Below are 16,696 nucleotides of genomic sequence, written 5' to 3' on the forward strand. Positions count from 1 at the left end.
CTTCCCCTTGACCGTCATTTGCTCCATCTTCCTGTCCTCCATCTTCCTGTCCTCTTTCCTGTTTCCACATTCCTTCCACAGGTCTTTCTCCTCCAACAGCACCCAACATCTCTCCTCTTCAGACTGTAACTACAGCCTCATGTAACGCACTGTGTCCTCAAATTTACTGTGCAGCTGGACCAAGTCTTTAACTCTCAGGTCTTTGGAGGGCACTTACCCAAACCATGGTAGTAGTTCTCTGACTACAAGTGAATAAAAGTGGAAATTCAAAGAAAGAAACCAGAGAAAGCTATAAAGGTATAGAATAAATAAGCTTCTCCAAAAAATCTAGATCAAAAAGAGAAACCACATTAGAAATTAGAAAATACTTTGAGATGAGTGAAAATAAATGCATAGCACATTAAATGTAATGAGATGTAGCTCGCTTATTAGAAGACAACTTGGCACTGTGAGCACCTTCATTAAAGAAAAGAAAGATTGCAAATGAATATGTAATTGTCTACCCTAAGACACAAGGGAAGGAAGACTGGAAAAGACATGCAGGGCTGTGTGGGCCACTGTGAGGACTGCAGCGTTTGTAAACCCTGACTATCTTCTCTCTCCTTGCACCTGGAGCAGGGAAATCTAAGAGATGAGGAACAAGTCCAGTTGGCTTAAAGGAAACTAAACAAGAGCCAGCAAGACAGCTCAGAAGGTGATGATGCTTCCACCAAGCCTGAAGACCTGAGTTTGATCCCTGGGACACATATGGAGGAAAAGAGAATCTACCCCTGCAAGTCATTCTCTGACTGTGGTAGTTTGAATGTAATTGGCTCCCATAAGCTCATAGAAAGTGACACTATTAGGAGGTGTGGCTTATTGGAATAGGTATTGCCTTGTTGTAGGAAGTGTGTCATTGTGGAGGTGGGCTCAAGCCATGCCTAGTGTCCCAGACCATTTTCTTTTGCTTATGTGTCAAGATGTAGGATTCTCAGCACTGTGTCTCCCTGCACACTACTATGCCATACCACGATGATAATGGACGAAACCTCTGAAAATGTAAACCACCCCAATTAAATGTGTTTCCTTTATAAAAGTTGCTGTGGTCATGGTGTCTCTTCACAGCAATAGAAACCCTACCTAAGACACTGACCTTCATGTATGTACTACACCACATATGACCACCATGCTGGTATGACTACACCATCACACACATGAACACAAAATAATTTGAAAGAAAATTAGACAATAAAATCAGTAATCGCTGGGTGGTGGTGGCGCATGCCTTTAATCCCAGCACTTGGGAGGCAGAGGCAGGTGGATCTCTGTAAGTTTGAGACCAGCCTAGTCTACAAAGCAAGCTCCAGGATAGGCTCCAAAGCTATACAGAGAAACCCTGTCTCGAAAACAAACAAACAAACAAATAAATAATAAATGAATGAATAAATAAATAAATAGCTAAACAAACAAATAAATAAATATAAATAAATAAAATCAGTACTCATTATCCCCACAATGCCCATATTTGCAAATTCTTTTCATCACTGAAACTTAGTATGGAGGTACCCATAAGGTGATGTGCAGAGCAGCACATATCTGAGTAGTCCATCATATACTCTCCTGACCAAGGTCAAATGTGGGGACATCTTGTCTTCAGCTCTCATACTGTAAGCTAATACTCCTTTTTTTTTTTTTTGTAGTCTCATTAATATCACTGTTTTCCAATTTTTCCATCCTCACTCTATGGAAAAAAATGGTGCTGAAGTGCATATAAAAGATAATGATGATGTTTCTTACCAAGACAATATATAAACTTATTCAGGCATGAGTTATGCTCTTGTTAGCCGAGTTCAATATAAACAAATCCATTGTATGTAGTCATGTATGGATTAGTTGATGAGAATGCCGCACCAGAGGCTCTCAGCAACCAAGTTCTACATTTCACCTGGGAGAGATCACTCAGTATTGGCTAATTCAATGTATGGCAACTCGATAGGTCATTAAATAACATGGAGAGTTAAGAATGGATTGCTCATTTTTATTTATAAAGGCAGCTTACCTGTGGCTGACTGTATCTATAGTGACTTGATAGGCTGGCTGGATGGAGCATGTCACCTTAGCTCCCTCATCCTTCTTGCTGAACCCATCTTCAGATTGTGAATGTGTTGTGTGGTGACCAGCAACACTTATAGAGACTTCCTGCATAGAAGTTCCTAGAAGCTGGGACAGGCAGTGGCTGCTGTCCACGGTCCTGATTGCCTACAGTCAGCTTCCTGCCAGAGAAGCAGCATCCACACACACATGTGAATCTAAGGACCCCAGTCCAGGACTGGTGAGATGACTCTGCAGGAAAAGGCACCTAGTTCCTGATGACCTGAGTTTGAGCCCTGGGGACCAATGGCAGAAGGTTAATACAATTCCTAAAATTGTCATCTGACCTCCACACATGTACCACAACGTGTAAGTGTCTCTACATACTAAATAAATAAGGGGCTAGAGAAACACCTCAATGGTTAAGAGAACTTGCTGCTCTTCCAGAGGACCTGGGTTCAAGTCCCAGCACCCACATGTGGTGGCTTACAACTGTCTGTAACTTTAGATCCAGGAGATCTGATGCCCTCTTCATCTGGCCTCCATAGGTACCAGGTATACATGTGGTGTACAGACATACAAGCAGGGAAAACATCTATCTATCTATCTATCTATCTATCTATCTATCTATATCTATATCTATATATATATCTCTACATCTATATATCTCTATCTATATCTATAAAATTAAAAAAAAAACTTTAAAAATTAAAGACCCTGGTCCTGACTCCCCAGTAATCAGTTTCCAAAAGAGACTTATTCAAAGAGGAGGCTGGAAGAGATAAACTTGTTCTCATCCCAAAGGCACAAGATGATGTCCTCAAGAACCAAAGGCCATTTATTCTAGAGCAAGGAAGACCCCAGCTTGGGAGCAAGCTTCTTTATCTGACAGAGTCCCCATACTTGTGCCTAAGTCCGTGTCTTCTAAGATACCTTAGACATCTCTGAGTTGCTTCTGATTCTCTGGAAGCTTTAGATCTCCTGCTATTTCTTGCAATAACCTTGAGACCCTGAACTCCTGTACTGACCCTGAAACTCTATAACTATTGCAAAAGGAAGTTTCAAGCGATATTGATCTTAAGGAAGGTGACCCATCAGCTCAGAGAAGCCAGGGGAATAGAAGATCTCGTGAAACAGTTGATGTTTGTGAATGCCAAAGGCAAAAATGGAGAAACTGAGTCAGAGAGATGGCTCAGCAAGAAAAGGCACTTGCTGCCAAACCTGATGAGCTGAGTTTAATTCCCAAGATCCATATGGTGGAAGGAGAGAACCTATTTCTGAAAGCTGTCTTTCTGACACCCACATGTGCACTGTGGCTAGCATATGCCTTCCTGCACACGCGCACGCGCACACACACACACACACACACACACACACACACACACACACACACACCATGAACTGCTAAACGGTCTTATTAATAAAAAAAAAAATCTGGAGCCAGATATTGGGGTAAATGCTGAAAGATCAGAGAAACAGAACAAGCCACAGCTAACTTCACTTCGCCAACTCCTCGGCTGATCTTGTTTCTTCAGACTGAAAGCCTCTGAGTCCTCACTTGAATGGATTTCAGCTGAACTGCTGCTAAACAACCTCTAATTCCTGATCCTCATACCTTATATACCTTTCTGCTTCCTGCCATCACTTCCTGGGATTAAAGGCGTACATCCTTCCCAAGCAAAGGCATGAGATCTCAAGTGCTGGGATTAAAGGTGTGTGCCACCATGTCTGGCTCTGTTCCCAGTGTGGCCTTGAACTCAAAGAGATCCAGTGCCACCACTGCCTGCCTCTATATTTAATCTAGTGGCTGTTCTGTCCTCTGATCCCCAGATAACTTACATTGGGGTGCACAAATAAAATATCACCACACACATAATTAAAAATAATTATTTTAAAATCAAATAACAAAACACCCATCATATGCATGTATGTGCAATATATACCCAATACATGTGTGTGTGTGTGTGTGTGTGTGTGTGTGTGTGTGTGTGTGTGTGTGTTAGGGTTTCTATTGTGATAAAACACTGTGACCAAAAGTAACTTGGGGAGAAAAGAGTTTATTTCAGCTCACATTTCCAGATAACAGTCCATCACTGGGAAAATCAGGGCAAGAGCTCAAGCAGGGCAGGGACTTGGAGTCAGGAGCTGATGCAGAGGCATGGAGGAGTGCTGCTGACTGGCTTGCTCCTCTGGGATCCTCGACTGGCTCTCTTATAACATGGAGGACCATCAATCCAGGGATGGCAGCACCCTCGGTGAGCTGGACCCTCCCACATCAATCATCAACCAGCCAAGAAAATACACCCAGGCTTGCCCACAGGCAAATCTTATGGAGGTATTTTCTGAACTAAGAATCTCTCTTCCCAAATAACTATAACTTGTGTTAACAACAAACTAGCCAGTACAATAATGCTACTAACTGTATTTAGTGAGGAGTGTGGATTATTGTGTTAATTCTCCACCATGAGCATTTATTGCAGGAAATCAAGGTTAGGGATTTTCTTTAAAATTTAATTTAATTTAAATTTCTTCAATAATGCTTGACATGTTTCTGCCTACCCAAAGTGAGATCTCTGGTCAGGCAAAAGAGGCATCTCACGGGAAGAGATCCAGACTTGTGAGACCCACTCCAGCCTACTGAATCAGAGTCTGCCTTTCTTCTTCCTCCCTTTCCTCCTTCTCTCCTTCCCTCCCTTCCTTTTCTGAGACCCGGCCTCATGCAGCACAGGCTGGTCTCAAATTCACTAAGAGGCCGAGGATGTCCTTGAGCTTCTGAGCTCTCGTCTCACCCCCAACCCCAGCTCTAGCGTTACAGATGTGCACCACCACACACACTCAGTTCGTGTGATACTGGGGCTCAAACCCGGAGCTTCCGGTGTGTTAGACAAGCACTCTACCACCTGAGCTACATCTGCAACCCCAGACCCTGAATTTTAACGAAGTCTGTAAGTGGGTATGAACACATCAGAGGGCCTTTTAATTCTTGTTAATGCCGTCCCTTCTGTGGGGCCATGTTTCTTCCCAGCTCAAAGGAATCATCACTCGGATACCTATCTTTGGCCCCATCACAGTTTCAGTGTTCTAAACTTATTTCTAAGAGTCGTTTGCGTGAGTTCTACAGAAAGGCAGCTGAGTGGTTTGGATGAACAGCTCCTGCTGCCCCTCTGCCTGACTCCAGAGGACCCTGAAGCAGCTTCATGCTGCAGGTCCTGACAAGGTCGAAGGGGTGAGGAGTAAGAGGCTGTGTGGAACGTCTGCTGGAACTGGTAGAAGAGCGTTCCTGTGATTTGCGCCGGAGGGAGGCCCAGGACCTGCACAGTCTGGCTCTGCTAAGTACCTGGGAGAAGCAGGGGCTCTGACCCAGAGGGAATGCAGGTTGCAGAGTGGCCTCTGGGCGGCAGCAAGCTCGCGCGGTGCCACTGCAAGACACAGCGCAGCCCCGGGCTGCGGCGCAGAGCTGACTTAGACGGGAGGTGGCGCTGCGGGGTCGTGGCTTACTGCCGGCTCAGCCAAGCCCGGGGGTGGCCTGGGGAAAACACCTGGGCAGGTGTGGGCGGAGTCTGAGGGGGCGGGCCTAGGCCTGGCCCACGGGCGCTCCTGGTTGTGCCTCCTGGAGATGCTGGCTTTATGAAGTCAGAAGAAAAGGAGCGTCCCCAGGCCCGGCACAAGCCAGCTGCGACCCATCGGATCTGAGAGGTAAGTCCAGTCGCGTCGAGTCGGTCCGATTCCGGGGTTCCAGGTACCTGAGCAGACACAGGGCGAGGTGGCTTCCAAGAAAAAGATTACGCTGTCTGCCGGTGGCTGGATGCTAAGACATTTCCCGGGTGATCTGGGTCCAGCTCCGGCTTCTCCCCAGACCCCGGCCGGGGATACAGAGCTGAGCCACAGGCGATTCTGAACCAATGGGGAGCGGAGGGAGCGCGCGGCTCTTCTCTGCCCAGCTCACTCCACTGCCCAGCTTTGCATGCACTTGACCGCGGCTGTTTCCTTTCAGCCCCCGGAAAGCTATTTTTTTGGAGGTGACTTGTAGAAAGAACCAAGCACTTGAAGTAGGCTGGTTGGAAGCGGCTACCGCCTCGGCAGCTACTACAAAGCAGATGGCTTTTGCCACAAGACTGCGCCAGGTCGCTCCCCGCCGGACAGACTGGGCCTGCAGCGTGTCAGCGGGGGTAGCGCTGTCCCATAGCCTTGAGTCCTTGCTTCTGAGTCTCAAGCTATATCCGAACAACACCGTGGCATGGAGAGAATCGAAACGTTCCCTGGTCCCAGGCTCTCGTGCCCAGGTTCTAGGATGAACAGACGTCTCACCCCTCGCCAAGCTTTACTTCCCTCACAGGGGAGAGGCAAGGTTAGGGGCAGGTGAGAGAAGAAAGCAGGTGCCAGGACCTGGGACCTGGAATTTCAAAGATTACTTTAAGTCTTTCGTACTGTGTGGCCTTGGGCAAACAACCTAACTTCTTTGCACCTCATTTTGCACCTCTGTGGGACGGAGCTAGTAACAATACCTCATTTAGTCTGCAGAGAGAATTAGGTGGAAATGTTGGAATAAGAAGCCTGGGCTCGGTTTATCAGTGACTGCCAGCTGCTATTATTGCTGCTGCTGCTGCCACTGTGTCTGCAGCCACTGTCATTATTTAGGGAACAGCATAACTAGTGTGGGTTCTCGGGTTCAAATCCTAGCTGGGACACTTTCTATTATGACCTTGGGCAATCTACTTAGTCTATCCGTGTCTGCTTCATTTGTACAATAGGGACTTATGATCCCTGCCTGAGAAGTTTGTTGAGCACATTCAGTGAGCTCACCTTTAAGTTAAGTTCTGAGTGTATCAGCATCAAATTCCTCTACCAAAGCACCAGACTGAATCAAGCCCTACAACCTAGTGCTTTGCCTTATGGTTGAATTGTTTCTGTGGACATTCTGGAGTCCCCCATCACCTGACTGGCTGATCATCTGGGGAAGAGATGTATGGGCAGAGGAACCCCAAGAATCATCTTTGGTGAGAAGACCTAGTGTTAGGAACTAGGTCCAGAATTCAGCTTCTGGCAAACGTCTGGCAGAGGAAGGAACCATCTCTGGGCTGCAGTTTTACACAAATTGATCCTGGAACTATGCTTTAAAGAAAAACTTCTCTCTCTCTCTCTCTCTCTCTCCCTCTCCCCCTCTCCCCCTCTCTCTCTCCCTCCTTCCCTCCCTCCCCCTCTCCTTCTTTCTTTCTTTCTTTCTTTCTTTCTTTCTTTCTTTCTTTCTTTCTTTCTTTTATATCCCCGAGTGGCCTAGAACTTGATATATAGACCAGAATGACTTAAACTCATAGAGATCTTCCTACCTCTGCCTTTTGAGTGCTGGGATTTAAAGTGTGTGCAATTATTTTTAAAGGATGACAATATTTAAAACAAAGTAAAGCCAAGTGAATTACACTGCTTGCCAAGAGGCTAACAGCATAATTTTGAAATTAGAGCTATCTTTTTTTTACCTAGAAAACAATATGTAAGTCTCTGGGGGACAGGTTATTGGGGGCAGTCTGGCCTCTGAACGTCTCACCCCTACCCTCCATTCTCTATTTCTTTTTATTATATAAACCCACTAGCATAGTAAACCTGAGAGCTTCACTCCCCCAGCTTTTCCCCAATTTTGGACCATATTCCATGGATTCAGGATGGAAGAAAATGAATTCTGTTGCTCTAGAATCCTGCCTGGAGGATTTGATGACAGAAATGGAAATTTTTGTGTTAAGCAAAATAAGCCATTCTCAAAAAGATGTTTTCTCTCATATACAGAAGCCAGACTTAAGTGTATGTAGCAGGGACTAAAAGGGGATCATGAGCAAATGGACGAAGACTGTAAGGGAGGAGGGAGAGGGGGAGAGTAATGGAATACCTGTGGCATGCAAACAGAATGGAGGGGGGTGATTTAGGAGGAAGAAGAGGACCGGCAAGTGCAGGGGTGGGGGACAAATAGGAACAAGGTACAATGACACGTATGTATGAAACTGCCTTAAAAAAACAAAACAAAAAAATCTTACAAAAGAAAATAACTTGATGGGGATCATCAGAGTCCTTGTCCTGAACTTAGACCCCACATGGTCAGAGGAGCCATGCTGTGTATCCCAAGCAAGTCACTCTACCTCTCTGATACGGAGATAACACCAGCGTATCTACCTCATGTAATTGTTGAAACAAATAAAACTACTGTATATTTATATACAGAGATTACATATTTATGAGACTGATAATTCTATCTACTGTAGAATGAGTTCATTGCTAAAATGAATATTGTGTGCTGTTCTGTTTCTGCAGCTGAGAGGCATCATACACACGGTGAATATATTCATTCATTTTCCAATACTCACCCCTGAAGCTGCCATTGAATCAAGGTGCCTGCTCCAAATTATAATATATCTTAAAAGTCAGGTAGAATGGCATGACACCTGGTAAATATGGAGCGGCCAACAGCCATGGGCCATTGGTGCAATAGAAAGAAACAGGCAGGAAAGAGAAGAGATGGAAATCACTTCACTTGTAAGAAGCAGGGAAAACATGGTCAGGATACGATCTATAAGAACTGCTGGGAAGTTGTGGGGGATTCCGTCAGCCAGTGACACCTTGCTTTGTGCAGAAGGGACATTTTGCTAGGCACCATGAGACATCGTCATAAAACAAGAGGGCTGCTCTGAGGGAGAGGTAGCCCTTGGAAGCGATAAGGCACGGGGTCTAGTGCCCTGCCTGATAACAGAAGTCTGGCTGGGTTGCTGTGAGGGCACCAGCCCCAGGAACACCAGGGAAAGGTCCTTTAGCCAGTCCAGCCAGTATGTGCAGGTTACACATTACCCTGCCCCCACAGGGTTAGGCCTGGGGGCCCTAAGAGGAGGAGGTGGCTGTGGTGACCCAAAGCAAATATCCTGGAGAAGGGGCCAAGGGCTCAGAATGCAGCCTGTCCAGCCCTCAGAAGAAGAAGAAGAAGGCCTCTCAGAACACGTGGGCTTGGTGTTTCCCAGTCGGAGGCTTCAGGGAGGGGCTGGCAGGCCTGTGCTTGTAATCTCACTTACATGTCTCCTCTGTCCCTTCAGAACTCTGCAGACTGCCAAGTCCCCTCCTCACCATGGCGCCTGGAGAGAAGATCAAAGCCAAAATCAAAAAGAATCTGCCGGTTCGAGGCCCCCAGGCACCAACCATCAAGGACCTGATGCATTGGTATTGCCTGAACACCAACACCCACGGCTGCCGCCGCATCGTGGTGTCCCGAGGCCGCCTCCGGCGCCTGCTGTGGATCCTGTTCACGCTGACCGCAGTGGCCCTCATTCTCTGGCAATGTGCCCTCCTCGTCTTCTCTTTTTATACTGTCTCTGTCTCCATCAAAGTCCACTTCCAGAAGCTGGATTTCCCTGCCGTCACTATCTGCAACATCAACCCCTACAAGTAAGAGGCTGCTGCCCTGGCATCTGGGAGCGGGAAGTCTGGCTTCTCATGGATGCCAAAGCACCTCCCAGAGTGGCGGTCTGAGCGCCTCACCAGCCTGCTGACACAGGTTTTACAAATTTGATTTGATCTCCAAGATCGGTTCCAGACCTGTAAATGTTTTCTGTTCAATAGCTATGTCTCAGGCAGGAAGGCAGGGGAGGCTGCTCCGCCAATTCTGCTTGGAGACTGGCTCTGGAGTGAGGTTAGCATTCTGCCTCCCCCAAACACACATGTAGCCCGGCTGAGCCTTTCCTCTTAGCTTCTCGAGTTTCACGCCTGTACTCTCCCCCCAAAGCCAGGCTGACTCAGAAGTGACACCCAGGTGACTTCCGGCAGCATCCTTGCTGCTCTGACCCCTCGTCTCAGTGAGCCCAGCCCAGTAATTGAGCTCCCTGAGCTCTGGACAGGATCAACCCTTGGTGCTGCCCTGATGTCAGTGGCAGGACCTGTTCTAAATGGGTCATCCGGTGTCCTCAGGATTATGGGGAACTGATCAGGGAGGCAAATCTGAAGGCAGCAGAATTTGTCAGAGCCGGGCTGCAGAGCCGGGCTGCGGGTGGGCGGGGGAGACAGAGCAGGGCTGCAGGGAGTTGGTGGGGAGTCAGAGCAGGGCTGCGGAAAGGGGCTGAGGGTTGGGGGAGGGTGCAGAGTGGGGAGACAGAGCCGGGCTGCAGAGGGGTGGGGGTGGGGAGTCAGCCGGGTTGCAAAGTGGGGCTGGGGGGGGGGGTCAGGGCGAGGGTGCAGAGCGGGGGCTGCAGGGAGTGGGGGGGGGGGAGTCAGAGCCAAGCTGCAGAGCGAGGCTGCAGAGCAGGGAAGAGCAGAAGAGGCAACAGGGAACAGAAGCTGAGTTGGTCAGAGTCATGCACTTAAGGCAAAGCTCAAAACCAAAATCAGGCCTCAGACTCATTCTCTACCTTCAAAGTCTCCCACTGTCTTTCTCCTTTCCTCTCTCCTTTCCCATCGTTCCCTTTTCCTTTCTCTGCCCATATTGGATCCATAATTATTTACTTTATAAATTGTCAGACACTTTGCTGGGTTCCAGGGCACAACACAGAATACCCTAACATACTCTTTGCCCTAGTGGAATTTAGACTACAGTGAGGGAGTGAACTATTAACAAATATATTTATACCACTACAAATAATAATAGTGGCCATTTAATCACCTATGTGCATATATATACTTCCTTTTAAAAATTAACATTATTTATATACTTGGAGACAGTCATGCTATGTAGCTCAGATTGGTCTTGAACTTGTGATCGTCTTACCTCAGCCTCACAAGTGCTGGCACTGTAGCTGTGTACCACCATACCCAGCTATATCTCTTATACCTATAATAAACATATTGAGCCTTGCCAATAACCTCATTTTACAAATAAGCAGACTGGGAACTTAAGACACAGAAAAGCTAAGAAACTTGTCTAAGGTCACATAGCCTGGATTAGGCTGGAGACTTGAACAAGGCAGGTAGTTTGACTCTGAAATTTATATCCTTAGTCACTGTGCTGTGTCGAGACATCTACAGAAAGCAAGAGGGAGAGAGAAGGAGGAGTTATGAGAGAAACTGGGGCCATTTGGCATGGTGACGATTTTATAAAAATAATAATAATAAAAAAACGCCATTATGTTTCATGTAGTCAGCTCTTGTTTTCTGTGTGGGGGTGTTGTCAAGGTGACAGTCCCAATCTCTTGCCTCCCAGCACTGGTTAGAGGATGCTCTGTGGGCAGAGGCAGAGTGTTATAGGTGGAAGCAGAGCCTGTCCCCATACAATTAGCAGTTTCTTATGTGTGTGTCCTCATTGGAGCTACTTTATGGGAGGCACCTGAGAGTCAACACTCTGGAAATACTGATTGGAGGAATCAACATACTCAAGCACAAGTAGACAGAGGTGGCAAAGGTAGGAGCCAGTGGTTATTTTGAATGGTGAAAATAGTGAAAGACCTGGTCCCCTTGGCTGAGGAAGTGGTCAGGAGACACAGGGCTGACACCAAGATGGAAGGCAACATGTAGAAGCAACGGCACCGTGCTAAAGGTCTTTCTTCTCCATGACTTTTCCTTTCCACTTTGGTAGGTACAGTGCTGTAAGTGACCTTCTGGCTGACTTGGATAGTGAGACAAAACAGGCCTTGCTGTCCCTGTATGGAGTCAAAGATGTTCCAGAGGCTAAAGCTCAGAAACGTCGACAAACAAGATCCATGCGACCCACTTGGGAAGGCTCACCACCCAGATTCCTCAACCTGATCCCACTGCTGGTTTTCAGTGAGAATGAGAAGGGAAGGGCCACGGACTTCTTCACTGGTCGGAAGCGGAAAATCGATGGGAAAATCATTCACAAGGCTTCCAATGTCATGCATGTTCATGAGTCAAAGAAATTGGTGGGATTTCAATTGGTAAGACTCACTTTGTCACAGTTCACAGGTATGGGAGAGGAGCTGGGGGTGGTGGAGTCGGAGTCTCTTCTTAATCATTATAGCCAATAGGCCAACTGCAAGATTTATACCTCATTAGAGTGATTTGCTGGCAAGCAACTGAAACCAACCTCAAGCAGGTTTAGGCATGAGTGAAATCTTAAGAGAGGTCCACTGACTCACAGGGGCTTTTTAAAGACAGAAATTTGGGAAGACCTAGTGATCTAGGGAGCAAGAAATGATGGAATTCATTTGGATACTGATCCCGAATTAAAGAGGCCACTTTAACTCTTTCTGTTAATGCCTAAGATGCAGAATCTGTCTTGGGAATCTACTTAGCCAAGCTTGGGGAGTACCTCCTGACAGGGTCCTGAAGCAGAATAGCTACACAGACATCAGAAAGGGGAAAATAAACTATAGCAAATGCACCAGGGTCCCAGTAGTACTTGCCTTCATGAGGTGCCATGGCCAGGCTTCTTATCTCCTCTCTGGCCCACTCCAGTGGCAATAGGAATCAGCTATTCACTGAAAATGAATTCTGTTACCCTCCTGGGTAAAGACTGTCACTACCTGTGCCTCTCTATGCCACCACTGGAGCATGGACAGGGGCTATTTCTTCACCTTGGTAGCCTTGATTATGAGATTTTTTTTTAACATAGCAGTACTTCCTATCAATCTAAACAAATTCTCAAGAATGAAAAAGGCCCCTAATCAAAATCATTGAGACTTCAAAATCCTCCTGGTTCCATTCATAGGATATTTACACGATTCTCTTGATACCAAATTCCTTGAACATTTGTCCTTTTAGGACACTTTCCAAGCCCAGAGTGATAAAAATGCCTGGAATGTTCCATGGCTTCTCTCTAGAGCCCTCATAATTAAGTATTTCAAACATGAGCCCTTCCAACCACTTGCTAAGTGTAGTTGAGTAGGATGGTATTCCAACTAACATTCTATCAGTGACATACTCCATACGTTAGTGCCTTGGCTGAGATCCTACAGAGAGGTAATGTCAGAGTCTGGGCTAGAATCCAGATTTCTAGACTGTGTCTATAATAAGAAATGGAAGAGTTCAGTAGGAAGATAGTGACATTAATTAGCTAAACCCTGGATATATGGGGACCCTAAAAACTTGTTTTGCTTCTTGTCCAATGGCAGACAGTAGTAGGAAGATATAGGAGTTGACCTCAGTGTCCTTCTTTGCTCTCTCATCTATCCTTGAGGCTTAAGGGTGACCTCTTCAAGCTCCCGGAAGTAAGGGGAAACCAACCTTGTTCTCAAGGATCTAAGCTGGCATCTGTAACTCATCTCAGTTCTCCCAGCAGTAATGGGACTGACAGCCTGGTGTCTCCTCTTATTCACAGTGCTCAAATGACACCTCTGACTGTGCCACCTATACCTTCAGCTCAGGAATCAATGCCATCCAGGAGTGGTACAAGCTTCACTACATGAATATCATGGCACAGGTGCCTCTAGAGAAGAAAATCAACATGAGCTATTCTGCTGAAGAACTGCTGGTAACCTGCTTCTACGATGGGATGTCCTGTGATGCCAGGTCAGGAGTGGCACTCTCTGAGGACCAGAGGCTCTAACCTTAGGCCTCTTTCCATGCACCTTCAGATCACCTGTGGGTCTTAAAAACACTGACTCTGCCCTTTGGAAAATCACTTACACGGGAGCTAGGTTCCAGGGTCACTGGGAAAACGTACCTGGTGTGGAATCACAATATCTTTTTTCAAACACCAGCTTTTCAAGACAGGGTTTCTCTGTGTAGCCCTGGCTTTCCTAGAATTCACACTGGCAAATCACTATATCTTTAAACCCATTAAATTACCTGTCACAACACAAAGTAGTCAATAGCATGCATGTAGCTTTGTATATTACTATTATGTATGAGAGCCACTACTCTAGAACAGAGGAAGGAAGGAAGGAAGGAAGGAAGGAAGGAAGGAAGGAAGGAAGGAAGGGGGGAGGGGAGGAAGGGAAGGATAAGTGAGGAAGGGAGAGAGAGAGGGAGGAGGAAGGGAGAAAAGGGAAGAAAGGGATGGAAGGAGGGAGGGAGGGAGGGAAGGAGGACGAAGGGAGAAAAAAAAAGAAAGGGAGGGAGGCAGGCAGCATCGTTTAAGTGTTTATATTTATATAGACCATTCTACCTTGAATACAATAATCATCCCTGGTGGTGATGATTAAGTCAACGGGACAGTCTGAGGTTCAGACCCCACCAGTCGGAACGGTTTAATTACCTTCTTTTCTGAATTCTAAGCCTTTCTGACCCTTCTGTACATTAATATACACAGTGGTCCTTGCAAACATTGAGTGTTTGGGGTAATCTCCTTTGGAGGGTAAAGGTCCTGAAATTGCAGAATGGCCATAGGACGGGACTCCTCTGAGGGTCATTTCATGGGGCTGGGAATTTGAAAAGCTGCAAGTGTTACCTGAGAAATTCAAGGGTGGAAGAATTTGGGGGCAGGCATGTGACAGGAAGAATATCATGTCAGGGATGAGGATGTAGTTCCGTTGGTCGAGTGATTGCTCGACATGCACAAAGCCTCAGATTCCACCCCTAAGTCCGGTGACACACACTGTACTCCCAACACTCCAGAAACAGAAGCAGGAGGATGGGATGTTCAACGTTCTTCTTGGCTACATGGGGAATTTGAAGTGAGCCTAGGGTACATGAGACCCTATTTCAAAGACAAAGTAATATCAATTCAAAATAGAGATGGCAGCGTGAGGATTAGGAGTGAGAACAAAGGGTGTAGTCTAAGTCTACATCAAGGTCTGTCAACCTGGCTGAGGGGCCTGTTCATTTCACCAGAGGAAAATGGGAAAATTGAGTCACATTCATATCTATTAGCCCAAAGGAAAGCTTTCTCCATCAACACAGTGCTTCCTGACTTCAACTGGGATACACAAGGGCAAGCTGCAGCCCAGCTCCATATGAGCCTTTCTCTTCCTCCATAGGAACTTCACGCTTTTCCACCATCCAATGTACGGAAATTGCTACACGTTCAACAATGGAGAAAACGCCACCATCCTCAGCACCTCCATGGGGGGCAGTGAGTATGGTAAGGAAACCCAAGTGGAGGGGACCCTGTGACACTGGAGTAACTGTCTTGATGGCAGCAGTGCAGCAGGGATGCTTGAGTTTCCATCCCCTCACCTGGCTCTGAAGCAAAGGCATACTTCCCCTCTCCCAGTGCATACAGGAGCATCCATGGTCATTCTCTTCTTCGCTTTGGGTGTGTTTGCCTTTCTAATGTCTCTACTTTTGAGAGTGTCACAGGGACACTGCTGGGCTCCCTTTAGCTGACAAACCACTCTGGTTTAAGCTCGTTGCTGGGGTGACTAATACTGGGCAGGTGGCGTCTAAACAGAGCTAAACCCAGATGGACTGAATAGGAGATTAGGCGGGCAGACACACCTTTAGCTTAGTTAAGATGACAGATTCTGGAGCCAAACCCCAGCTCTGCCTCTCACTGTGTGACCTTGGTTACTGCCCTTCAACTATACAATGAGAACAGTAACAGTAGGTCCCATAAATGTTATGCAGAGCACATAGAATAAGATCTAGAACACACTCAAGCTACCATACCAAAATACCATTAATTTCTCCCAATGCTGGAGGCTGGAAGTTCAAGATCAAGGTGCTGGCACTTGTGGATGCAGATGAGGCTCCTCTTCTTGGCTGCAGGTGGTTATCTTCTACCTGTACCCTCCCTCACATGGCCTTCCCTCTGCCTCAGGAGGGTGCTGTGATGCCTCTCCTTTTCATAAGGACACCAGTCCTATCAGACTAGAGCCATGCCCTTAAGACCTTATTGAGCCTTCATTAAAGCCCTATCTCCAGATGCCTTCACACTGGAGGCTGGCACCTCACTCTGTGAACCTGGCCTGGGGAAAGTACACACTCTAGCCACACACACCATGTGTGCAACTATCACAGATATCACTGCTGCCACCATTACAGCCGTTCACCACTACTTCTGCCACGTCTACTTTATCAGGGAGGTAAGAACATGGCAGACCGGCTTGGATTCCTCACAGAAGGCGCTCCTCCATGCCTTTTCCGTGGTGCTGAGGCTCCAACCAAGGGCCTTGCACATGCTGAGCAAAGCACTCTGCTGCTGAGCTGCACCCCTAGCCCTTGCTTATTTTGACATAGGGTTTCACTAGAAAGCCCAGGATGGCCCCAAACTCATGAGCTTCCTTCCTACCACTGCCTCCTGAGTACAGGCATGCATACACCACCATGGCCAAGCAAAGGGAATTCTTGAAAAGTTCCATGTGACTAGAACTTAATTTGCTATGCAGATGTACTCTTGTTAGGAACAGCCAGGCTCTGTTCTAGGGGAAATCAGAATCCTGGCTTTCATAACTCTGAAATCGGTGTTCTTTCCAAGACCTTGGGAAGCTGTGACCCACAATGCACATTGCAGTGGCAAGAGGCTGGCTGGGAACTGAGTGAACAGGGGCAGAGTTCTGGCTCTGCTTTGTAGAAGCTGTGTGGCCTCCTGTACACCACATCCCTCTCTGGGCTCAGTTCCCTGATCTACACATAGAAAGGGTTAGACTAGCTCTGAAGTTGCCATCTTTCAGTTCACACAGATTCTACCCGTTCATTCATTCATTTGCTAAACACTATCGACTATCTGCTGGCCCCACTTTGAGGAGCTAGGAATACAGTGGGGAATGAGAGATGCCATTCCTGCTTTTACGGAACTTGCAATTCCCATGGAAAGAGATGTTAGGAAAAT

At 46.8% G+C, this 16,696-nt stretch overlaps 1 protein-coding gene across 1 annotated transcript in view; it reads left to right on the top strand.

The window, feature by feature from the left end:
* Window positions 1-5,665: 5,665 nt before the first annotated feature.
* Window positions 5,666-16,696, top strand: part of Scnn1g (sodium channel epithelial 1 subunit gamma) — a 35,421-nt gene continuing 24,390 nt past the window's right edge. Inside the window, exons 1-5 of the mRNA XM_036206960.1 lie at window positions 5,666-5,766; window positions 9,138-9,486; window positions 11,603-11,921; window positions 13,304-13,494; window positions 14,904-15,007. Of these exons, the coding sequence (XP_036062853.1) occupies window positions 9,170-9,486; window positions 11,603-11,921; window positions 13,304-13,494; window positions 14,904-15,007 (931 nt within the window). The 5' untranslated portion in view covers window positions 5,666-5,766; window positions 9,138-9,169. The remainder of the gene's footprint in view (window positions 5,767-9,137; window positions 9,487-11,602; window positions 11,922-13,303; window positions 13,495-14,903; window positions 15,008-16,696) is intronic.

Source organism: Onychomys torridus, chromosome 1 (assembly GCF_903995425.1).
Source record: "Onychomys torridus chromosome 1, mOncTor1.1, whole genome shotgun sequence".
NCBI lineage: Eukaryota > Metazoa > Chordata > Mammalia > Rodentia > Cricetidae > Onychomys > Onychomys torridus.